Genomic DNA, 26,126 nt, shown 5'->3' with positions numbered 1-26,126 from the left:
TCATTCATATTTGATAATGTTAGTTAATAAAAATATAGCTGTTCAGTGTTTGTTCATGTTAATTCACAGTGCATTAACTAATGTTAACAAGTACAACTTCTGATTTCAATAATGTATTAGTAAATGTAAAAACTAAGAATAAGAATAATAAATGCTGAAGAAGTATTGTTCATTCTTAGTTCACGTTAACTAATGAACCAGTATAGTGAGTGAAACTGAAGACTCACCCGCAGTCATGATCACTACGATCAGAGGAAGAGACTTTATGAGAGACGACACCATAGTGACTTCTGCAATCATAAAACTGACAAATATGACATTATGAGCATCATCTATATACAACATCACAAACTCTATTGATAAAGCACATGATGATTAATAATTCACGGCTCATTGAAGGCTTGACGTGAACTGATGATGTTTCTCCCCACTAAGCAAAATGATGTCCAAAAGACGTCTTTTCAATGTCTTTGTTACAAAAATCGGACGTTGAAAAGACGTCCACTGAGGGTCTAGAATGAAAGTTGATATGACGTCTTTTTTCGACGTGTTCTGCACGTCCGATATAGACGTTCATCGAACCTTCGTACAAGGTTAAAAACTAGTTCAAATGTGGCCATTGTGGACATATTTCAACATCATTTATTGTTTTATTTAGACATAATTACTTTGACAATTGCTGTCAGATGATCTTAGTGAGAATTAACAGAGGTTTAGATGTTGATGTTTGTTTAATTTGAAGTGTCACCATTGTGGTGATCAGTGTTTGCTTTAGTTGGGCTCTTGGTCCCCTTTCTTTTTACTTTAACTTTTATTTGACTGCTGTAACAGTGTGTTTGTGTAACACAATTGTTGTGGCAGAGAAAGTCTAGAAAAAGTTTGTCTAATTTGTCAAATCTAATATTGTGTTTAAAGTTTTGTGTTTATATTGTGACACACACAACAATTGTGTTACACAAACACACTGTTACAGCAGTCAAAGGAAAATTAAAGTATAAAGAAAGGGGACCAAGAGCCCAACTAAAGCAATCACTGATCACCACAATGGTGACACTTCAAATTAAACAAATATCAACATCTAAACCTCTGTTAATTCTCACTAAGATCATCTGACAGCAATAGTCAAAGTAATTATGTCTAAATGAGACCATAAATGATGTTGAAATATGTCCACAATGGCCACATCTGAACTAGTTTTAACTTTGTACGAAGGTTCGATGAACGTCTATATCGGACGTGTAGAACACGTCAAAAAAAGACATCATAAAAACTTTCATTCTGGCTCCTCAGTGAACGACATTTCAATGTCCGATTTTTGTAACAAAGACATTGAAAAGACGTCTTTCGGACATCATTTTGCTTGATCATGTCAGGCCTCGTGTGTCTAAAGAGCTTCACACAATATTTACACATGAATCTACAACAGATATTGAGCTTCTGGAGTTTAAATCACTTCATCAAATCAACATTCACCTAAAACAGTTTTACAAACATCAGTCGTAGCTCTACTGAACTATTTTAAATAACAGTAAAATGGTCTTACCGCTCTGAAGTGTCAATGTTTCAGTGTCGACGGCCAAATGAGAAAAACATCCGCAGTTTGAAGTTGTAACACTATATATTGTGCAACTAAATGTTGGTCTTCCTCTTTGTGGTTATGAGTGACCGTTATCTCAACTACACAAGAACAACTGGAGAAGAAATTTTCAAACACACATCAAGCTTTATCTCTGTAGAGCTCAGTATTGTCAGATCTTTGTGAGAGAATATGTGAAAAGATGTTTGCTTTGAGAAAGAACAGTGTAAAGATGCTCATCATGTCTGCAGGAGCGTCCGAGCAGCATCTTTACAGCTCTTAGTTTCACTTCCTCTTTCTGACACAGACTCTGTGTTTAACACATGAAGCAACACACACACACACACACACACACACACACACACACACACACACAGTCATAACCATCAGCAACTACATTGAGTTTAAGTGGGTCAATGCCAGTTTCTGGCAGACGACACAAGCACTCAGAGACCAGACCGACGACAGATACAGGAGAAATAGTTTTAATGGTCTTCATAAACACTAATACATCACTGATGGATCTATTTAATAACTCCTAATAATGGAGCAGTGATGTTCACTGCAGAGCCAAATGACGTCCAGCTCCTCCTCAGTGGATCTAATGGGTGGAGGGAGAGAGTTATGGGTCGGTTAGGGTGTTGTTGGACCGTCTCGCTCCACCCATTACACCCAAATTACATCCAGAGAGAAGAGCTGGACTTCTCTCTCCACCCACGACTCTGCAGTGAACAGCCTCTCAAAATAGAGGAATTACATCCATTACTCAAATCTTTCCTGCACTTCCATTGACTTTACTGTCATCTAGTGGTCAAAAAGATCCAGTGCACTTTACTGCCATTACAGCAGCTTTTACATCTGACTCTTGGACATGTTGATTTTAGAAGTAATGAAAGTTACTTTAGTTGTATTTCTGTCTATATTGTTCACTTTGTGTTTATAAATCAATCATGTAAATAGGAGAAGCTAATGTGTGCTTCATATATGTATTACAAAGATACTGTACTAAAAAAATGCACGTATGTAAAATGAATGAAGCTTTATACAGTCAGGATGGGAAATGAACACCAATCACCAGCCAAATACTGGAACTTTAGAACAATAGCTGGTTATTTTGCTTCATCTGCCAGTCAATGTGTCGCCAATCCTACATCTCAGATTATCCTTTGACCAAAAAACTGCACAAAAAATACAGTGCAAACGAGTATTGTAAGACTGGAAAAACTGGAAGAGAGGGCAACTCTCTGAGAAAACAAAGGAAATTAACATCTGAACTCTCTTGCTATATTACCATCCCTATTCGAGCACGATCACACTTGATTTGATCACCATTATGTCTCAGTGCGACTGGTACAAAGGTCTCATCCACAAAGAAGTCAGACAAAAGGTGATAAAGTTTTTAAGAGTTTAGACACATCAGCAACAAGATACATGTTTATTTGAGTTGCTGGCCTTTTAAACACTACAGGAATCATTAAGATCCTCTATTAAAGATACAGTAAAACAAAATACAGTCGACAGAGCAATCCGACATGACAGAGAAACTAGAGACTTACAATCAGGTACAGATTGTACAGAGTTTAACATGAAAATACTGCTTTACTGTGCAATTAACATATATAAAGAAAATGTGTAATACTCCAGTGAAGCAGACAATCAAGTATCGACTACGTTATTGCGGCGTTACTTTAAATTGCACAAGTTTTCTCCTCTAATGCATTTGCTTTGCTGCACAAATATAAAATGTGAAATAAAGGCTAAAATATAGATTTGCAAGACTAATACAAAACAACTATTCTGCCAACTCTTATAAGCTCAATGATAATATACACAGCTTAAGAAATCAGAATGTTATTGATAATGAAATGATGTTTATGAGCTCATAATGATGGATTATCAGTTTGTGAGGAGCATCAGATGTATATTAGCAGTAATACAGTTTAATGTGGATCTGCTGAAGTCACTGCTAGAGTCTCATATTCAGAAGAACTGGACTGAAGCTCAAGAGCCGTGTAATTAGTTAAGTTCACCTTATGGATTATAGCAGCACTGTCCTTGTACAGCATAACAGTTTTAGCTTTTTCAATGATATCCAAATTATGTCTTAATAGTTGTTCAATTAAATAAAAATAATAAATAAATAAATAAATAAATAAATAAATAAATAAATAAATAAATAAATAAAAAAAATAAAAATAAAAACTTTTTTGCAGGCACACACAGACATCAAGAATTAGCGTATGCATCTCAGCAATGGTCACCATTGTTAAGATTCACAGGCTGATTCTTGATGTCTGTGTGTTTTAAGAAAAAAAATTTGTATTGTATAAAAACAACTTTTAAGAAATCATTTGGATTAATATTGTTTATTAATTAATTAATTATTATTATCCTGTACAAGGACAGTGCTGCTATAATCAATAAAGTAAATCTAACTCAGAAATTAGGCTCTATATGAGTTAAGTAATTCAGGTCAAATAATTATTATGTTAAAACATAATCAACATCATCAGATAACTGATGCTATTTGTTCATCTGGCAGTTATAACTCAGTTACAGCAGCCAAACTAAATCAGAATATTTGTTTAAAGGTCAATTTTGTCAAGAGCCCAAATAAAACAAACACTAATTACCATAATGATGACTTATATATATATTTTTTTCTCCTTCAGTGATTCTGCTTGTTAACATCAGGGCTTAATTTGAGCCGGAACACGCCGGAACATGTTCCGTCACCTCCGACATTGGATCCGGAACCTTTTTTATTGGATCCGGCACCTCATAAAATTAATTGCCTAAATGAAAAAAAATAAAATTACTGTTTGTGTAGTGTTCAATGTTTGTGACACATGACTTGCGCGCTTGTTGTACCAGTTGAGATTGCTGTTAGCCTCGATCGTTTCACTCAGGGGAAAATGTCAAAAAACAAGCAAAAATCGTTTCTGCTGATCAAAAAGGAGACCACGGTGGACACAGTAGCCTAGTGTCGACATACTATCTCGTTATTTTGACATAATAAGGGGACATTCTAATCTGCATTAAGCCACATTAAGCGTTCTTATAATGGTTTTCTATGGGAGGAAAATGCTTAACGTGTAAATGCGTTCATATTATGGGCTCATCTGATTTTTTTATACATAGCCTATTTGTTAGGATTTTAGTATCATAATGATTAATAAATGCACGCACAATTATCCATGAACTTGATTTGAACAAATGCCTTTCAACTTGTGTGTGCAAAATTCAGAATTAAATTAATGTGCAGAAATTTGTACAAATAGAGACGCTATGTATAGGCCTACTTTACTGTTGTAGCCATTAAAAAAGCGCATTTAGTTTCATATTTGTTAAAATATTATAATGTTGTTGTTTTTTTTCCCATTTATGTTGATTTATGAAAAGTGAACAGCAGGACCGAGTAAGATAGGATGCGCAATATGAGACATGGAGCGGGTCAGACATGATTTTGACCACTTCATCAAGTTGTTTTGTAGAAAGCCTTTCTTTAAAGTGAATTTCGTTTTGTATAAATTGTATCTTAATTTTAATCAATTTTTCATCAACCAAATGCCTGTATTTAATGAATAGGCCTACGAAACAAATATAACGGAGGCGCCCGCGCGCTCACTTGCATTGCACGTGAACTAGAGCACATCCTAACTTAACGAAACTCAGTGTATGCCTCACACAGACATGACAATTACATCAAATACACAAAGCTTGAAATGTCTTTAAACGAAATAATTCAAAACGAAAAAAGAAAAAGGCTACTCTCTGATTATGTAATCCATTAGGCTTATTTATGTGCATTTCTCTCTATAAGCGCGTTCACATGGAGATGGCGATCGTCAACTTCATCTTTGCAGCCGAGTCGACACTTTTAGAGAAAACACTTGTTTATTAATAAAAATCAATACACGCGTCACCGGATTTACAGATGCATGCACACATATTATTTCGAAATAACGAGATTGTGTTGAAATAACATTATTATTAATAATAGCCTACATCTTTTAGAATAGGCCTATTTGATTGAATGCTGAAGGTTGCGCTTGTTCAATTTAATAAAATTAAAACTTTAATTGTGATCATTAACATAACTGAATATTAAATATTTAGTGGCCAAGTTTTGCGCAGCTCCCCCCGTCAATGATCTAGAACCCACTCAGCACATGCGTTAAAAATTATCTGGCGCTGTCCCTGCTAGAGTTCTCAACGGGTCGGGTCGGCCCGACAAACCCGACGGGACCAGCGGGTTCGGGCCGGGTTCGGGTCGAAAATATAATCAAATGACTCGGGTCGGGTCGGACCTCGGGCTTAATCTTTTCCGCTCAGTAAAAAAAAAAACATTTATTAATCATCGCTGCTGTTCACCGTAAAAAAGTCTGGCTGCTGCGTAACGTGCATCATGGAGAGGGGCGGGGGCAGACCTGACGCCGCTGCGTGCGCGGCTGCGCGCCTTTATAGCCTGGAGAAGAAGATGGAGTTGGTGAGAAGTAAACTTGCCGCAGGTGAATTCACCGTCGCTACTACAGCCTATTTATATATTTAAAGTTTATTGTTTCAGTTGTTTGTATTGTTAAAAGGCGTGAACATTAAAGGTTGATTTGAATTCCCGTCTGCTGGTCATGATAATACGTGTATGAGAGAAAAAAAAAATCCGACGCGGCGTCGGGCCGCGGGCCGGGTTCGGGCAGATAATTCATGTTTATGTGTCGGGTTACATCGGGTCCGGGCTTTAAAAGCCACGGGCCGGGTCGGGTCGGGTTGTCATTTTCAGGCCCGTTGAGAACTCTAGTCCCTGCATAGAATCTACTTAGGCAGTGTAATTTTTTTTTTTTTTTTTTTTTTTTTTTTCGTTACCTCCAACCCCGGTTTTGAGTCGCCGGATCCACCCCCCCTCTGCGCTCCGGGACCTCCCACTTTACAAATTAAGCACTGGTTAACATCAGATGTCTTCGATAATGCTCAATCATCACTCAATTAATCACTTAAAGGGGTGATGAACTGAGAAATCAAAGTTTCCTTGAGCTTTTGACATATAAGAGATCATCATACTATAATAATATCCTGTAAGTTTCAGAACTGAAAACTACCTTGTTAGTCCAATAAAAGCTTTTATAGACATCAGGCTCAGCAAACGACTCGTTTTTCAAAGTGGGGAACTATGACGTCAGGATAAAACACCGCCTCCACAAAAGAAGATCAACGCCTACTTCAACACGGCCTCTTTAGCCCCGCCCACCGATTCGCCCAAACATGCTAAATAACATAGGACGACATGATAATTGCTACCGGATCGAGCTACTTACAAGCAATAAACATGCTGTTTACTAAATATTGTGCGTGCCTGTTTGTGGAAGAAGACAGTCATAAGCTTCCTTCGGATTCCAGCATGGTTAAACTTTATTAAATCAGTCAATCACAATTTCCCGACACGGATCTGCCAACAACATGTAAGTAGCCATGTGTATTCTAATGCCTGATCTGCGATCAGTGATCATTTCGGTGTAATTATTTAAGTTCAGATATTTCTCTTAAAATCGTTCAATACTGTTTATGCATCAGTGACTAAACGATCAACTTCACATAATTTCTCGTAGTATTATGAAAATAATCTTTTTTTAAACTGTTATTAAATTATATAGCCTACAGAAAGCGATCAAAGAACGATCCCTTTCGCCCAAGCTGTCAATCAAACAGCACAGCGCGAGCCGCGAGATCTTATCTGGACACTTACCAAACTCGTGATGACATAATGACACTGTTACACTACACAACGAAGCTCTTACTGTGTATTCACATCGTGTTTGCATTGTGATTTGGTGTAAGCATTTGTGAGAGTGCAAAAATTGCGTTGCAATGATAAGATCTTTATTCACGCGATCAACAGACTGTCTGTCATCTGCTCAGTCAGTGCTCATCATGCTGCAACCTTTCATGTGATGGAATAGATTTAAATATAATGCTTTAAACGATACTTTTCACGATTTGTTAATCTCGATAGCTGTAATAGTAAAAACGTAGTAAAAGTTTTCGAGAGAGTTCATGTAATACTAGCTATTTCATTGCAAGCATGTCAGCCAATCACAGCAGTGGGCGATTGCACTGCAGTCTCACAGCAGACACGCCCCTTAAAACGGAGCGTTCAAATCTCAGGCTTGGAAAAATGGCTTTTATTTATAAATTATGACAATTTTTTATGTAAAAATCATACTAACATTATAAGGGCACCCCAGGGAACATTATAAAATAATATAACAATCCAGTTCATGACCCCTTTAATTATCTCAATAACTTTAACACTGCTTCAGTGTTAGTTATAACACTCTGAGTGTGGACTCATATAAACACTGAGAGTGTTAATTTAACACTGGGGATTTAGCAGAATCACTGAAGGAAAGACAAACACAAGAACTAAAACTGACTTTGACGCACTAAGAAACAGCATTATCTGGAAACGCACCCCTGACCTTCTGCCGTCAGCCTGAAGCGCTGGCTACGCGAGACTAATTGATCAAACAGCTTTACAGAAATACCTGAAATACCTGAAATAGTTTGCGATTCAGTTTGATTTATTATTTTAGGCAGTTCAACCGTGCAATCAGGCTTGTGCAAAATTCAGAATTTGAGAATTGGCCTCCATTCAATTCATGAATTTGAATTTGAATTGAATTTACTCCGCCCCACATGACATTGAATTGAATTTGAATTGGAATGACAGGAAGTGGAATTAAATTCATGGCAATTCAAAGAAATTCCACTCAGTCACACAACAGAAAGAATGTGTTGAGTCTCACATGCATTCAGTGTTAGGAAGGTTATTTTGGAAATGTTTTTGCTTATTACTGTTATTAGTTACCCATTATAAATGTGGTTTGGATTACTTTATTTGGATAACTTTATCAATGCAAAGCAATTTCGTTTTAAGTTGATTAGTACACTCTTAAAACGGATGTGTTAAAAACAACACAACCTGTGTTATATCTTAACACACCTGTGTGTCTAGTTAAGGACAACACATTTTGTGTTACTTTTAACTCAACCAGTGTGTTATTGTTCTTAACACAGGGAGTGTGTTGAAACCTTTTACACACTAATGTGTTATAGTTACACAACTTGTGTCAGATATGTGTCACATGTGACTGTAGTCGGTGTGTATTTGCCAGAGTGCCTGTGTTTTTACAACTGAGTGTTTGGATGAACACTGAAACGTATTGTTAACTTGTGTTTATGGAGTCCAGTGACATTTAATAAAGAGTTTGTTTGAACATTTGGATGGTTTAGACATCATGAATCTACATAGACAAGCTCTTATTGAGAATTAACTGAGGTTTAGATGTTGATGTTTCACTGAATGTTTTATTTGAAGTCACCAGAATCGTGATTAATGGCTCCTTTATTTGAGCTCTTGACCCTTTACTCTTCTTTTAGTTTTTCTCTGGCTGCTTTAACTGTATTTTAATAAAATAGGCCTACATTTGTTATGGTGAGAGAAAATATGATCAGATGTTTCTTGATGATGTCATAATCAACAAGTGCTGATCTGATCAAGTCTTTGAGTATATGGATGGTGTGCATTTAATTTATTTATTTGCTAGTTATAACAATCTTGTGACACTACATCATGCTATCCATCATAATAAAAAAATGTTTTCTAAAAATTTTAATCTGCAGCAGAAACTAGACAAATACAGTCATCAAGAATCAGCGTATGAATCTCAACAATGGTGATAAACAAAAAGCTCCATGCCGCAATGCATGCTGGGAGTCATGGATGAGATTTGTACTATGGTGGCACCCAGCATGCATTGCGGCATGAAGCTTTATGTTTGTCACCATTGTTGAGATTCATGTGCTGATTCTTGATGTCTGCTTGATACCATAGACTGTAAAGTCCTGTATGCACTGTACATTTAAAAACTAATTTTAAGCTAATTGTAATATGCTAATCCTTTTAAAAGTCATCTTTTAAATATTACATTAATCTTATAAATATTGAACTCTTGCTGAGGTTAACAACACTACATATCCATGGTGATAATATTATCATCTAAACATATTTTTCTCATGATTATTTCTGCTGTTTCAAATGTGTTAAAATAAATACACATTTACAGCAATCAGAGAAAACTAATGTTAAAGAGTCAAGGGTCAAGAGCCCAAATAAAGCTGACACTAATCACGATTCTGGTGACTTTAAATGAAACATTCAATGAATCGTCAACACCAAAACCTGTTAATTCTCAATAAGAGCTTCTGTAGAGTCTGACAGAAATAAAGTTAATCTGGTTATTAATAACACGTGAAAGCAGCATTTGAAAAAGACATTGAAAAAGAGGCATGATGTGATTGGCTGCCAAAAAACACCCGTTAATCTTTAAGTTTTCATGAATTAAGATTTAATTTATTTATTTGAATGTATTGCTTTATTTATTTTAGAGCATTTTATGGGATACCATATAAAATATACCTATAATTTTTTTTCATAAACACAAACTGCCCTCCACCCAGTGCTATTCTATCCAGAGTTACACTTGAACACACATTGTGTGTTAAAAATATTCACAACATGTGTCAAAATACCATCAACACATGCTGTGTGTTGTTTTTTAACACATCTCTTTTTAGAGTGTAACTAATTGAATTAAACATTTTACCTCAGCAATACAACTAAATACAATTACATTAATTTTGTAATTTATTAACAGAAATTTCATTTCACGTAACTATTTACTCCTCAAAAAAAATTTCCTCAAAAATACATTTTGTTCTAAAATAGATATTGATCAAATTCTTGAAATAAATTACCCCCTCAATGTTGTTTAATTCGTTTTTTTTTTTTTTACATTGCTTTTAACATTCATCGCTGGGGGAAAACATATCCTTTTAATGTAATCTGTACAAGTAGTTCAAACTAATATCATTTATAATGCAATCATATCTGACGTAAAGCTTCATTGTTAAACACTTCACTTAAAATATGTATATGAATTTCTTTGAATTTTTATTGAATTGCAATTCTGCTTCCTTTAATTCAAATTCGAATTGTAATTCTAGATCCTGTTTTTGACATCAATTCAAATTCAATTCAAATTCAAGAATTGAATTGGAATTAAGGAGTCATTCTCAATTCAATTCTGAATTGTGCACAAGCCTGCGTGCAATGAATGGTTTTTAATATATATTGTATCAGGATGTTGTGGCCGAGTGACCACTTGGGATTTCGAAGAAGCAGAAAGGTTATTTTTTAAATACTCAATGAAGCCAAGGTTGAAGATAAAACCCAACTTTTATTAACACACTTCATGGGCATGCCCCAAAAAAACAAGCAGTTATCAAGCAAACACACTCGCCCTCTGCCAGGAGGAGGCACTGATGCTCTTCTCTTTTTAACACATACAAAAACAGATTGTAGTAAATACAATATTCCTTAATAAACAATCTATGCCATATGGTCTTTTCAGCTCAGTATTCAAAAAGAACATACTTTAATATGTTTCTTCACATTAAATACACCACACGGGATAATTTATTACACAGAAAAACAGTGGATGAAGTGATATTTACATGCAGTTCACAGTATGAAACAAAACTCACAAATATTCTATTAGTCATGTGTCTGTGATGAAGCTTGCTTGTGCAGCTTCTGAATGAGCAACACACTCTGCAGGAAAAGACAATTTATACAGACTTCATATATCCAAAAGAGTAACACACACACACACACACAAAAAGATTCACTCAGAAATACATCACAGTATGATATTAACGTTGATTGCAACTTGCAACTTAACACGATGGCAATTGAGGTGTTTGTGATCAGATGCTCAAAATCTTCCTGCAACATTGATGCTGCTGTAGATCACACTGGAATCATCAGATCTGTTCAATAAGTGTAAAAAAAGACAAAATAAGATTAATCATACACATAAAACCTTGTTTCTCTGAGTCGCCTGCAGAGTTTTAGGGATTGGTTCAAATCTTTAACAGTGAGTAATGAAGTGCGCCTCACCTGGCAGAGTCAGCAGGACCACGATCCCTCACGTCTCCAGACTGACCTTCAGCCTTCACACTCATGTTCCCTGTGTTTCTGTGGTGCTGGACGGTGGCGTACTGAACCTCGTCTTCATCTCCGGCGCTCTGAGGCTTCCTGGGTCTCTTGTGAGCGATGCTTGCGTACATCAAGTCATTCTGAACGCCTGAATCACTCGTGCTCATCTGATTCGTCCCCGCTGCGCTGATGTTTTCCTGAACGAACACACACAGTCCAGATGATCACACTACAATCGGTCACTGTTCCTGGATCAACATTCCTGTCCGAAAATGTTGTCCCACTACCCATAACTTGGATGATAGGTGAATAACACTGTTGAGAAGCACCTAATCCTGATTTTAAGCCTAAACTTGACATAAACTGTAAACTTGTCCCTCAAATCTGATTGGTTGATTGGAATGTTGACAAAGATGTTGATCCAAAAACATGTTGTACTTTGAGAAATCATGTTCACCTAATTGGGATCATAATTGCCTTAAAATGTTCTGAATTAGACACTTTTCTAGACTTGCCTGTTTTGATACGCCATCTTGGACGGCAGTATCTCCTTCTTTCCTAACGGAGAGAAGAGAAATTGGAAACATACAGTATCTATATCATGGAAATGCACATCTTAAAAGGGGGAAATACAGGATTAAATGGGTCATAAAAGTGATTAATATGACCTGTGAGTTATAAATACATCATATATTTCTACAGCAGTTTTCTCTTACCTTTTGATTTTTATCACTACAGCAATAATACAGATGCCGATGAGCACCGCCCCGATCCCAGCAGCTGCGTACACACCTGTGCTCAGGCCACCTGAGCGAAGAGAAACATCATTCACACGGCTGATAATGACACCAGCATAAGAGCCAACGGCACATATCAATACCTGCAACTGTTTCAGACACGAACAAAGACACAGACGCTGATCTCCGAGATCCATGTTTATTCTGAGCCTCACAGTAGAAGCGTCCACTGAAACTGGAGTTAAAGCTGGAGATGCTGAAACTCTGTCCAGATCCAACAGCTGAGGTTTCATTCTCCTTAAACCAGCTGAAGTTCAGAGCAGGAGGGTTTGAGTCACTGCTGCAGTTCAGAGTCACTGAATCTCCCTCCACTATTACACCAGACGGACTGACCGACACTGAGACGCTCTTCGGAGGATCTGAAAAAAGACTAAACATTACTCACAGTGCATCATTTGATGAGTCTGGACTGAATTTGTCTGAAAGCTGAGAGTGTGTGTTACATCTGACGCTGAGAGTGACGGCAGGAGACAGGAGCAGATGTTCCTGATCTCTCGCTGCACAGCTGTAGTTTCCCGTATCATCACTGCTGACCGACTGCAGAATCAGCCGATTCCCGACGCTCGACTCTGATAAAGACTCGCCGTTTTTATACCAGATAAAGTCTGTTCTGTTTGAGAGGATACAGGTGCTCCTACACAATAAAGCAGGGGAATCTTTCTCAACGACCTCTTCAGGAATCTCCACACTGAGCTCTGAAATCACAGACAACACATATTTCATATTTATATGAAAGAACAGAGTCAAATCTGTCAGTGCAATATTAGTTTGACTGTACCTGTGACACTGAGCTGAATCCCAGGAAAAAACAGATAACTATCTTTATTTGTAATGATTCTGATGCAGTACATTCCTTCATCCTCACGTCTCACGTTACTGAGTCTGAGAACAAAGTTTCGGTCTTTAATGGGGAGATACTGAACTCTGCCTCTGTAATCTGGAAGATCCAACAGATTGATGGTGATTCCGTCTTTAACTGGGTTTATCATCCAAAATGCCTCTTTCACAGTGAGACCATCTGGGTGTTTATAAGTGCCAAATAAATGTGTTGTTGAACCCTTTGGGACACATTTCATCATATTTGTGTACTGAACCTTCCATTCCTGACCGCAAATCCCTGGAAAATATAAAACAGGAAAACACTGATTTTGACCATATGTGTGTTTTTACTTTTCTCTTCAACACAGAACCAGTTCTTACTTATTCTGCTTCTACTTCAGCATTTGCTTTGCTTGTTTTTTATATAGTTAAAAAAAAAATTGCTTTTCTCTTCAGTTTTACTTCTTGTAACTCTTCACAAGACAAAATACAACAAGATCCTACACCGATCCTATGCTCTCTATACCAAATATTCTAGTAACATGCCACCCGGATACTTTACATGAACACAAACATGGCACCAATAGCCAGTATTTCCAGGAAGTGTCTAAACTTATTTGATGTGTGATACATATCGGATTTTTGACATAGACATTAAACTGTCTTTAAATACAGACAAAACATCCTGAAAGATGGAGGTCTCTTCAGCGTGTGTGTGTGTGTGTGTGTGTGTGTGTGTGTGTGTGTGTGTGTGTGTGTGTGTGTGTGTGTGTGTGTGTGTGTGTGTGTGTGTGTGTGTGTGTGTGTGTGTGTGTGTGTGTGTGTGTGTGTGTGTGTGTGTGTGTGTGTGTGTGTGTGAATAAGAATTAGGTTCAGACTCACCAGGAATCACAAGCAGAGAAATCAGAGAAAAAATACCAAACATTCTGGAAGACACGAAGATTGTTACAATTACACAAATGTATGACTGACGTCTGTTTGCAGATCAATAATCTCTCTATTAAAGCTGAAACATGTTTTTGCATTGTAATATATGTGTCCTACCTTACTGTAATCTGCAGAGTCTGAGTGTAAAAACTGCATATGATCTGTTTGCAAGAGTAAACTGTTTACACACATCCTGTCTTTCTTCACTTCCACTGAATGAGTGCAAAACACTCCTCTTCCCGTCACACGACACTAGATAACACACACACACACACACAACAATATATAATTCTTTCGAAATATGATTCCGCAAACCCAGATGAAAATGTCTGATTATGATTAAATGCCCAGAAGTCACTCAAGCCTCTTTGAATCTGTATTAATGCATATATTCAGTCACAGAGGAGCTGAACTGAAGTCACTGAAACGTTTGTCACATTCACATGGCACTAATAATGACACTTCTGTAGAAACACTTCCTTTTTCTCTTTTAAGTGTATGCTGACTAGAATAGAAAAAGCCACCGCTCACCCGTCAATAAAGTCTTGTAGTGAGGTGCTGCTAAACTAAATCATCATTGAAAATTGTAAAAATACAGCAGCCGCACACTCAAACACTGTGCTAGATCAATTTATTAGCAAGCTTTCGGTCTTGCGATGTATGCTGTATGCTGTAAGCGTATGCTGACGCAAGATAAATGTACATCATGAACTCTTGAGAAACAGCTTCTCTTTGACTTCATAAACTATCATCAACACAAACACAAATCACCCAAGATATTTCACATAAACACAGAGTAAAAGGCAATAATCAAGAGGATTTGATGATTTTATAATTGACAATTCACTGTAATTCCTGAATCTCACAAAGAAGAGCCTCTTGACCAGTTTATTTTTCAGAACAAGGCTTTTGGGCCTTTATAGGTGGCACAGATGGAGAAAATACACAATGAGATGAAAGGCAAAGTTGCAGTGACATTCTTCTTGCATATTGAATTTTTTATTATTATCATTATTATTTAAAAACATGTTTTTATTGTTTTAGATATTGTTTTATTGTTTTATGATTTTAGATTTTGTTTGGCTGCTGTACATGAGTTATAACAACAAGATCAACTATGAGAAGAGGTGGTTTGAGGGTGTTGGTTGTGTTTTAACATAATCATTATTTCACAACCAATTAACCTGAATCACTGAACTCACAGAGAACCCAATTTATGAGTTATATTTACTTTAGTAATTATAACAGCTCTGTCCTTGAAAAGGATACTACTTTTACAATGTAATCCAAATAATCTCTTAAAACTTGTCCACATACAAAAAAACTTTATATTGTTTGTAGACACTGCATTGTGGGTTCCACCAATCAAGACACATTAATGAATCCCATCATGCATTGCTGCATGAATAAATAATGAGCTTATGTTCCTGAGTTGATCTGTTTGTCACCATTGTTGAGATTCATACACAAATTCTTGATGTCTGTGTGTGCCCTCACAAAATACTTTTTTTTTTAAATTAATTTGATTATTTGGATTTCATTGACAAGGCTAAAAATGGGCTAATTTGGTCAAGAGCCCAACTAAAGCAAACACCCATCACCATAATGGTAACTTACAATTTATGATTTTTCTCCTTCAATGATTCTGCTTTTTAACTGCAGGTGTCTTCAATAATGCTCAATCATCACTCAATTAATCACTTAATTATCTCATTAACTTTAACACCGCTTTAGTGTTACTTTAACTCTCTGTAGAGTGGGACCATATTTGCTCTGAGCAGTGTTGATTTAACACTGTGGAATTTACTGTGTGGGAATCACTGCATCTGTTGTCGTGACTGTGATACTGATGCTTGTCCTCTGGCTGTTGATCAGAAGGTGAGAGAGACTCTGTGTCTGTAGCGTCATAAAGATTCAGAGTCAGTTTGTGTTCATGTTCATTTCTTCTTCTCTCACAGGAAACGAGTGACTCCATCAGAAGAGCGAAACCACAGAGGATCACAACACCATACAACAGTGAGACAATCTTCTCCTGCTTCTTCTCATGTGTGTCCTGTCAGTTATGAAGGGAGAATTGATTCTCTCATCATTGTGTGTCGTCAGGTCGAGTCTCCTGAGGACGCCTACATGACCCTTGACCCCAAGTCCAGATGTTCTGAGTACGACACACTGGATGTGAGTTATTCTGCTGTTGTTGTGAAGGTGTTACAGGAGATCTTATTTGTGATGCATATGTTCACTTCTTCTCTAGAATATGAAGAGATCCTGTGACACAGACGACCCTGAAGATCAGGACCCTGTTTATCATAACACTGGCAATTGATTATTATAACTTATATTAATTTAACTTGACAGTTCATTTCCATTTTAATTTTTAATGTTATGCTGTAAAAATGAGAGACCATATCAACAGTCAAATACATCAATATAGTGCATGTTCACATTTAAAAACAAAATGCAGTATTGCATACATAAAACTTTCTGTTTGTGAACAATATAATAATATAATATGTTTGGGTAAATATAAAAGGTAAATATTTGGGTATAACCTCTGGTAATAAAAGGTTTTCTTTTTGTCTTCTCTTTTTAAAAGTTGAACTTAACTCGAGCTCAATGGTCAAACATTTGTGAATGTTTAAAAAGCAACAGCAGAAAAACGGTTCAATTCAAAACTATTGTTTACAACAGTGGACTTTATAGACACTTTCCCTTTATTCACCTGCTTTAAAACGATATTGAATATAAACGATAAAAATGAATTGAAACGACATTGTACAGATCACTATGGCTTTTTGAGCTATCAAAAATAAACAGAGGCAGGATTACAGCATGAGACCAGAAAACAGTCTTTATTCTCAACTCCTGCGTCAGAACATTCATCAACTAAACTCTCAACTCTCCCGCGCAGTGGCGGCTGGTGAAAAATATCTTCGGTGGGGCTGTGTCATATTCAGTCGGTTTCAATAGTCTGGTAACCGTGGGAGTCTTTTAGCGTAGTGGCTCCGAGGTTGTGGAATGCTCTTCCTCAAGACATCCGTCAAACATCCACCCTTCTCTCCTTCAAAAGCACATTTTTTATCTGAATATTACTCTTCAGCTCACAGTCTGTAAATTGTTATTGATATGCTATTTGTTTGAATCCCTCTTTGTTTGTGTCTTTAACCTAACTTTGTAAGTGACCTCTGAATATTAGGCCTACGTTTGGTGTGTGTATTGTGCTTTGATGTTTATTTAGTTCTATTCCTCAACCCAGTCCCAGTGGTTCTCAAACGTTTTAGAGTTGTACCCCATGAGGCTTTTAACATCCTTCTGCGTACCCACACTCTTTAGTCACACCTTTAAGTATAAGGGACAATATTTGCCCTCTTAAATCGATTTTTCCAGTGCATTTTTATTTTTTACCTTTACAAATACCTTTATAAAATAAATAATGCTTTAAATAATAAATGTTCATAATAAATGTTCAAAAGAGAAATAATGTTATGCAATGATGGTAAAAACGAAGTGATGCTTTTAAATATTGAATTAAAACCGCCAGTAGGTGGAGAGTCATCGAGTCATTCATTCACTCAGTAATGAAGCAAGTGGCTGTATTTATGAATTAATCATTGAATCATTGACTCTAATGATTCATTCAAAGTGAATTATGGTTCAGTGATGTGTGATTGCATGTATCTGCCCCTACTACTGTTTGCGGAGTGGTTATTAAAAAAAAAAAAAATTATATCGGTTGTTTTCGGTGATGAATAGCGGCTGTGTTTTGTTGATATCCTTGTGACGCTGACCAAACAGAAAAGATGTTTCTATGAAGAGTGTACTATTGCTACAGTTAATTTCCATATGGAATTTGGAGATTTTTAATACTGTATGCGACTGTTCCCAGTGCGACCATCAGGATGTGATACCAGATAGCACCGACTATTTGATGTGCATTTTATATCTGGAAGACGTATTTTTAAGAGTGTTTGCTCATCTGCAATACGTCTATAGGACGTTTCCTGTCAGATGTCAAATAGACGTTTAGAAGATGTCAGTTTAACATACATTCTAAATTACATTACATCATTACATCTTAAAGACATCTTCTAAACGTCTATTTGACATCTGACAGGAAACGTCCTATAGACGTATTGCACGAGTTGGCCCCACTTATTACCAGCTTCACTTAAAACTAACCAGATTTACTTTATTTAATTTCCATTTTAATGAAATCATATTTTGTATTTTAAAGTCACCATGATGGTGGTTAGCGTTTGCTTTAGTTGTGCTCTTGACCCTTGACTCTTTAATATAAAATTTTCTCTGGCTGCTATAATTGTGTGTTTGTAAAGCGCATGTGTTATAGCTAAAAAGCCATGAAAAAATGAGATCAGGAGATGTTGGCTGTTTATTGATGATGATCATCATCATGTAATTGCCTGAATTCCTGATCTTATTCAGTGTCTAATGGTTTGATTATATAGAACTTGTGGCTTTAATATTGTTTTTTTCCTAATAGAAGTCATTTGATTCTACAGCATATTTAGCAGCATTGTTTATCAAAATATAAATTTGTTTTAAAAAACTATTTAGTGCACAAAAACTTTTCATCTATGGCAGTACATAGACACATACAGACATCAAGAAACAGCGTATGAATCTCAACAATGGTGACAATTAAACATAATATCCAGATAATCAGATCAACTACAGCTGCATAATTTATTAATGCCGCAATGCATGCTGGGATATAATGGTGAGTTTTGATTGGTGGTACCCAGCATGCACTGCAGCATGAAGCATTTCATTGATTGTCACCATTGTTGAGAGTCATACACTGATTCTTAACGTCAAGTAATAATGTAGAGAAAATATTTTAAAATCCTTTATATTATTTGGTAAACAACATTGCTCTCATGCTGTAAAATTAAATGACTTCTATTTAAAAACAACATTAAACACAAGTCCAATATAATCAAAACTTTAGACTCTGAATAAGATCAGAGATTCAGGCAATTACATGATGACTTCATCATTAATAAACAGCAAACATCTCCTGATCTCATTTTTTCTGGACTTTCTTTTGCCATAACAAATGTACTTTAGAAACTCACAATTATAGCAGCCAGAGAACATTTTATACTAAAAAGTCAAGGGTCAAGAGTCCAACTAAAGCAAACGCTAACCACCATCATGGTGACTTTAAAATACAACTATTGATTTCATTAAAACAGAAATTAAATAAAGTCAGTCTGGTTAGTAATAAGTGAAGCTGGTGATGCTGTTTGTGTTGTTTACTCCTCCTCTGCTGAGATCTTCACAGATTTAATGTGCTGCCAGTGCCATGCATGTCACATTTTTTTGCGGTGCTTATTCCAACCAAAATTCAACATCTGTCTGACGTTGGAGCTTGACGACAAATAAACGTTGGGTTTAGACGTCAACCTGACTTTCATTTTCAACCAAAATATGACGTCTGACTGACGTTGGATTAGTTGGAGTCCAGCGTCTTCCTGACGTCACATTGACGTACTGTGCCTGCTGCATGGGCAAAGAGAAGCTGCTTCTCAAGAGTTCATGATGTACATTTATCTTGCGTCAGCATACACTTAAAAGAGAAAACGGAAGTGTTTCTACAGAAGTGTCATTATTAGTGCCATGTGAATGTGACAAACGTTTCAGTGACTTCAGGTCAGCTCCTCTGTGACTGAATATATGCATTAATACAGATTCAAAGAGGCTTGAGTGACTTCTAGGCATTTAACCATAATCAGACATTTTCATCTGGGTTTGCGGAATCATATTTCGAAAGAATTATATATTTGTGTGTGTGTGTGTGTGTGTGTGTGTGTGTGTGTGTGTGTGTGTGTGTGTGTGTGTGTGTGTGTGTGTGTGTGTGTGTGTGTGTGTAAATCTAGCACTTGTGTCGTTTGTGTTTTGCACTCATCCAGTGGAAGTGAAGAAAGACAGGATGTGTGAAAACAGTTTACTCTTGCATACAGATCATATGCAGTTTTTACACTCAGACTCTGCAGATTACAGTAAGGTAGGACACATATTTTACGATGCAAAAACATGTTTCATCTTTAATAGAGAGATTATTGAATATGATATATTAAGTACTTTTTTTATATGTATCTATAAACACGTGTTAGTCATACATTTGTGTAATTGTAACAATCTTCGTGTCTTCCAGAATGTTTGGTATTTTCTCTCTGGTTTCTCTGCTTTTGATTCCTGGTGAGTCTGAACCTAATTCTTATTCACACACACACACACACACACACACACACACACTGAATAAACCTCCATCTTTCAGGATGTTTTGTCTGTATTTCTGTATTTAAAGACAGTTTAATGTCTTCATCACATTGTAAAACCCAACAAGTTAAGGTAACTCATTTCATTTGAGGAAACCAATTGCCTCAATTAATTTAAGTTTATAAAAACAATAGTTATGAGTACTCTGAACTTATTTTAATCGAGTCCACTAAAACAATAATACAATGTCAAATTCAATACGTTAAGCTAACTTATTACATTTGAGGACACCGATTGCCTCAATTCAATTAAGGTTATAAAAACAATAGTTATGAGTACTCTGAACTTATTTCAGTTGAGTTTACTAAAAGTAGATATACATTGCAGTCAAGAAATTAAGTGATTAATTAAGTGATTATTGAGCATTAGTGATTAACACCTGCTGTTAACGAGCAGAATCGATGAAGGAAAGAGAAACACAAGAACTACAACTGACTTCAGACACAGCCTTAGATGAAATCAACTCAAGATAAAAGATGTTTAAATCTCTAAAGATCTCAGCAGAGGAGGATTAAACCACTACACAAACAGCATTACCAGCTTCACTTATTACTAAACAGTTTGACTTTTGTCATGCGTCTACAGAAGTTGATATTGAGAATGAACAGAGGGTTAGATGCTAATGATTTATTGAGTTTCATTTAAAGACACCATGATAGTGATCAGTGTTTGCTTTAGTTGGGCTCTTGACCCTTGACTTTATAACACCAGTTTTTCCTCTGGCTGCTGTAACTGAGTGTTTATAAAACACATTTGTTATGGCACATACGCCAAAAGAAAATATGAGCATGTGGTTATGTTTAGATGATCATCATTTAGTGACTTGATTCTCTGATCTTTTCCAGAGCCTAATCTCTGATTAGACAGGTGATGTATTACTTGTATTATTCATTATAATAGAACTGATTCTGCTGTAAGGCCCATTGTTGTGACAATCAGATTTAAAAAACCTCTATGATATCATGCTGACACAGTATCAAGAATCAGCATATGAATCTCAACAATGGTGACCATTAAAAAATGATTTATGCTGCAATGCATGCTGGGAGCCATGGATAAGTTTTGTATTATGCTAGTACCCAGCATGCATCATTTTTTAATGGTCACCATTGTTGAGATTCATATGCTGATTCTTGATGTCTGTGTGAGTCTTAGTAATGCAATACCTTTTCTGTGAACCTTTTTGTGCACAACTATTTGTAAAATTCTTCATATTATCTGATGGCCACAACATGGCTAGCTCTTATGCTGTAGAATCACAGTTTTGAGTGAAACTAATGTTGCCCTTTTAATCAGAGATCAGACTCTGAATGAAATCAGTGAATCAAGTCACTAAATGATGATTGTCATCATCAATTCTTCATCATCAACACCCAATCAGACTTTCCTTGCCATTTGTGCCATAACAAATATGTTTTATAAACACTCAATTATAGCAGCCAAAGAAAACCTTAAGTGCAAAAGTCAAGGGCCAAGAGCCCAACTAAAGCAAACGCTGATCTCCATCATGGTGACCTTAAATGAAACAAATCATCAACTTCTAAACCTTTGTTAATTCTAATAAGAACGTCTGTAGACGAATGGCAGTAATAAAGTCAAAGTGGTTAGTAATAAGTGAAGCTTGTAATGTTGTTTGTGGAGTTGTTTAATCCTCCTCTGCTGAGATCTTGAGATATTTAATGGTTTCTTTTATCTCCAGTTGATTTAGCTGAGGCTGGAAGTCAGTTGTAGTTCTTGTGCTTCTCTTTCCTTCAGTGATTCTGCTTGTTAACTGCTTGTTAAGAGCCCAACTAAAGCAAACACTGACCACCATAATGGTAACTTGAAAAGAAATTCCATAAAACATTACCATCTAAACTTCTGTTGAATCTCAAGAACTTTTGTCGATGTATGACAGAAATAAAGTCAAACTGTTGTGTTTCTCTTTTTTCTGTTATTGTTTTTTCTCTTTCCTTCAATGATTCTGCTTGTTAACATCAGGTGTCTTCAATAATGCTCAATCATCACTTAATTAATCACTTAATTATCTCATTAACTTCAACACTGCTTCAGTGTTAACTTAATTATCTCATTAACTTCAACACTACTACAGTCAACCCTGTAGTGTGGACACATATGTACACTGAGGAGTGTTAATTTAACACTGGGGATTTTGCTGTGTAAGCTGTTTTACACACACACACACACACACACACACACACATACACACATACACACAGTCAGTTCTATAAAATAAACTAATCTCTATTTTTAAATTAAATTATTATAAATAAAATATATAATCAATGAATAATACCAAATATGTTACTAAAATGTATTTTAAAAAAATGTAAACATAGTTTTAGCTAAATTAACATATATATTTAAAAACACCTTACATTTCCAGAGAGGTGAAGTAGTTCTTTATACAATGATAAAAAATAATCCAAAAAGCAAATAGTTTAAGTTGTCATAAACAAAACAGCCCCAGTGTCACGAATTTAGCCTCTGTGGCTCCCTCCGCTCACCACCAGAGGTCACCATCACCTATACTAACTCTTTGGACTTCATTTCCCATATACCCCGTACCTGTGGCTGATTTCACTCACAGGTGTTTTCCATAGACTCTGAACTATTTAAACTGTTCTCCCAGCTTCCTCATTGCAAAGTCTTGTCTTGCCATGCAAACATTTCTGAGTGTTTATTCCGTGTGTGATTTCCCGTGTATGACCTGGACTGGTTACTGGACTCTGATTCTTTGCCTCCTGCCTATTCTGATTCCATCTGCCTTGTCATTTGATTATCCTGTGTGTTTGCCGCCTGCCCTGATCTTCCTGAACCCTGACTTTGATTCTGCCTTGTCTACATTGTGTTTGAAGCCTGTGATTGAACTCTGCCTGTTTGACCTGCATTCAGTTTTAGTAAAGCTGCATATGGATCCTCACGACACTGCCTCCTCGTTACACCCAGATCCTTCAGGGATAAACTACAGTGTGAAATGAAGCTTCAGACCCTCACAGAGACGAGAGGAGTTACAGACCAGACGAGCCTCGGGTGCACTGTGTTTTGTTGCATGTACAGATTTCGAGGGTCACTTATAGAAAGATGCATGTGTTCTTGTCTTTGTTTTGTAGCATTTTTAAGAACTTTGTTTAACAGCCTCAAGCTTTAATGAATATGCCTCTCTCAGTGCAATAGTCAGATGTGATTCTGTTGTAATAGTTTAAGTGTAAAACAGCATGCACTTACTTTTCGTGTTAATACTTTGTGTGATTCCACATCATACTGTAGATAGAGGGAAAGTTGCACTAAAACGAAGTATCAATTTAGTCAAACATTCTCAAACAGAAAGACTATCACTTAAATTCTTAATTGTCATTTATGTCTATAAACACAATGTTGACCGCTCTCAAAGAAAAGTCTTCACCTAAAACACATACAGTCCAACATACAAAATGTAATGCACTGTCATCTGCTATCTGAACAAGATGACTAAATCTAGTGGAGTAATAAAACCATAATTTGGAAACTTTTATTTATTATAAACGTTTAATTTCATGTATGTTTTGGACACATGCGATTCCTGTATAAAGATTATGTTTAAAGTTAGTCCTAGGTATTACAAGAGTGCGGTACTTTGCACCATTATGGTGTGACAAAATATTTTACCGTGTAAAAATACACCCAAAGATTTAAGCACAACTATTTACACACATACAGTAGTATCAGGGGCGCAACTACCCAGTGTCAGAGGGGAATGCAGTAACAATTTTGGCGCTGCATACGATCATAGACAGTAAAAGAAAGCATACGATGCACATTCATGGCGATGCACATTCATTGCCTTCACAGTGCATCCGTGTCCAATGATTTATCAGAAAATTACTTTTGTCTCTTTGTTTGAAGAAAAACTTAAATCAGCTGGTGCTTCATAACTATTGAAATTATTAAACACCCCTGAATTCGGTAATGACGTGTTTTATTCAATATTTATATCATGTTTTAATTTTAACTCAATACATTTGAATGCGCTTAAGGTCTATAACTGAACTTTAACATCTTAATATTTGGTCAAATTAACTTAAAGCATGCGCAAAATGAAATACATCCTAGCTACTTTCTAAATGTTTGTTACAGAACTTATTCCGAACAGTTCACACATTAATAATAAAAAAAAATCTCTTTTGGTGTAATTAATAGACATCTCTCTGCTGGCCTGGTATGCATAACTTCTCCATGACGCTACTTCTGATACAATGTGCCTTTAATCCTATACAGCTGTTTATGACGTCATGACGACGACACCCCTATACAACTCCTCCAGCGGGGCGGGCTGAGCTCTGTGTAGAGTTTATCAGGACAACTGATAGAGCCCGTGATGAGCTCACCCCAAATGACAATACTACTTTGGCCCAACGAAATTTTGCCCATGGACTTTACAATTCTGGAGCCTTCACACAATGGCCTGGAAAATGTGCTGGTCATGACAGATATTTTGTGGCCAGTGCTGCCTAACACCGCAAGGATTATCATGACAAGAGTGTGAAGGAGGATCCACTGTACGAGGACCAGCAAGTGTACTTGTGTAATGTTGGAGTGAAGGGCCATCGTAAAATTCAAGATCTTTGTAGCTCTGTTGTGTATCAGGTACTGAAGGCACCTAAAGAGAAAGGAGTTGTGTATATAACTGCACCTGTGAATGACTTCGGGAAGATTCGACATGTGCATCGGAATATGCTGAAGGCCCGATTGCAGCCAGAGCCCCAGGACATTCCTCCAGACAGTCCATCGGCGACAGTTATGCCAACCCAGGAAGAGGCTAGTGATGATTTGTGGCTTTTAGTATCCATCAGCTCAAATGGTTCCTGTACAAGTTCTGCCCCTACGATTTCTCCCTCCTCTAATGTTTCTGCATCAGCAGAGGTTCCAGTCTTGGCCTCGGTTACCCCAGATGTTCAGGAGACAAGGCCGCGGACCCCTCCTACTCTTCAGCTCTAAGTTTGCATGCTGTGACCCAAACACCTTTACGACAGACTTTTACTGCTTTACAATTTGTACTGTATTCCCCAGGCAGTGCAGGGGTTTGCTAATGGGACTGTTTGTTCTCCTACGCCTGCGTCTCAGGCCGTTTCGGCTTTGTTCGGGCCTTGGAACTAGCCTTGCGTTGTTACCGTAATTCTGTCTCTAAGTTTCTCATTGGAGTTAACTTATCGTTGGGCTGACGATAAGGAAATGGGGGGGTAGATTGTAGTAGTGCAGGATTCCCCCTTCATTTGGTTATCCTTTTATGGGAATGCGTAATTGGGATAAGTAGGGCCTGTGTATTTAAATGCGAGGACAGGAAGCATTAAAATGTAGGCTTTGTCACGCCGCCCCTCTTCCGGTCTCCAGTGTCACTGTAGTTGAGGTGGCGTAATCACTGTCATCTGAATCTAACTGTACAGAAAGTACCGCTCTGGCCACAATCATATCGAAACAGATGAAGATTGTAAAGATCAGAGTATAGAGAAAGAATCACCCAAAAGTAGTAAGATATTTGCAGAATGAAAGGAGAAAAAGTGAAGAGGAAAATAAGAGCAACAAATATATATGCAGGAAACGTACTTCCTCCTAAACGGATGTTTTGGTCTGATAAGAAAAGGTCAAACAGATTTATCCATTAGCTCATAGTTGG

At 36.7% G+C, this 26,126-nt stretch overlaps 2 protein-coding genes and 2 long non-coding RNA genes across 4 annotated transcripts in view; 2 read left to right on the top strand and 2 right to left on the bottom strand.

Annotated features, from left to right (window-relative positions):
- LOC311286590 (B-cell receptor CD22-like) overlaps positions 1-299 on the bottom strand; it is a 51,488-nt gene extending 51,189 nt beyond the window's left edge. Inside the window, exon 1 of the mRNA XM_084402821.1 lies at positions 228-299. The gene's annotated coding sequence lies outside the window, so the exon portion shown is untranslated. The remainder of the gene's footprint in view (positions 1-227) is intronic.
- Positions 300-10,849: 10,550 nt separating this feature from the next.
- Positions 10,850-14,389, bottom strand: LOC311286592 (cell adhesion molecule CEACAM8-like). The gene is made up of 9 exons (XM_084402823.1): positions 14,291-14,389; positions 14,129-14,172; positions 13,206-13,544; positions 12,871-13,122; positions 12,511-12,786; positions 12,347-12,437; positions 12,146-12,188; positions 11,592-11,827; positions 10,850-11,461 (listed from the first exon to the last, which is right to left on the bottom strand). The coding sequence occupies exons 2-9, from the start codon at positions 14,169-14,171 to the stop codon at positions 11,407-11,409; spliced, it is 1,335 nt and encodes a 444-aa protein (XP_084258949.1). The 5' UTR covers position 14,172; positions 14,291-14,389; the 3' UTR covers positions 10,850-11,406.
- A 1,674-nt stretch (positions 14,390-16,063) lies between these two features.
- LOC311285797 lies at positions 16,064-16,708 on the top strand. Its single transcript, XR_014626428.1, has 3 exons — positions 16,064-16,189; positions 16,277-16,348; positions 16,425-16,708. It is a non-coding gene; the product is annotated as an uncharacterized lncRNA (long non-coding RNA).
- Positions 16,709-20,094: 3,386 nt separating this feature from the next.
- Positions 20,095-25,830, top strand: LOC311286602. Its single transcript, XR_014626591.1, has 3 exons — positions 20,095-20,198; positions 20,349-20,392; positions 23,369-25,830. It is a non-coding gene; the product is annotated as an uncharacterized lncRNA (long non-coding RNA).
- Positions 25,831-26,126: the final 296 nt, after the last annotated feature.

Source organism: Rutilus rutilus (assembly GCF_951802725.1).
Source record: "Rutilus rutilus genome assembly, chromosome: 2".
NCBI lineage: Eukaryota > Metazoa > Chordata > Actinopteri > Cypriniformes > Leuciscidae > Rutilus > Rutilus rutilus.
The sequence above is the reverse complement of the archived record's forward strand: the minus strand, read 5'-3'. Positions and strand labels throughout refer to the sequence as shown.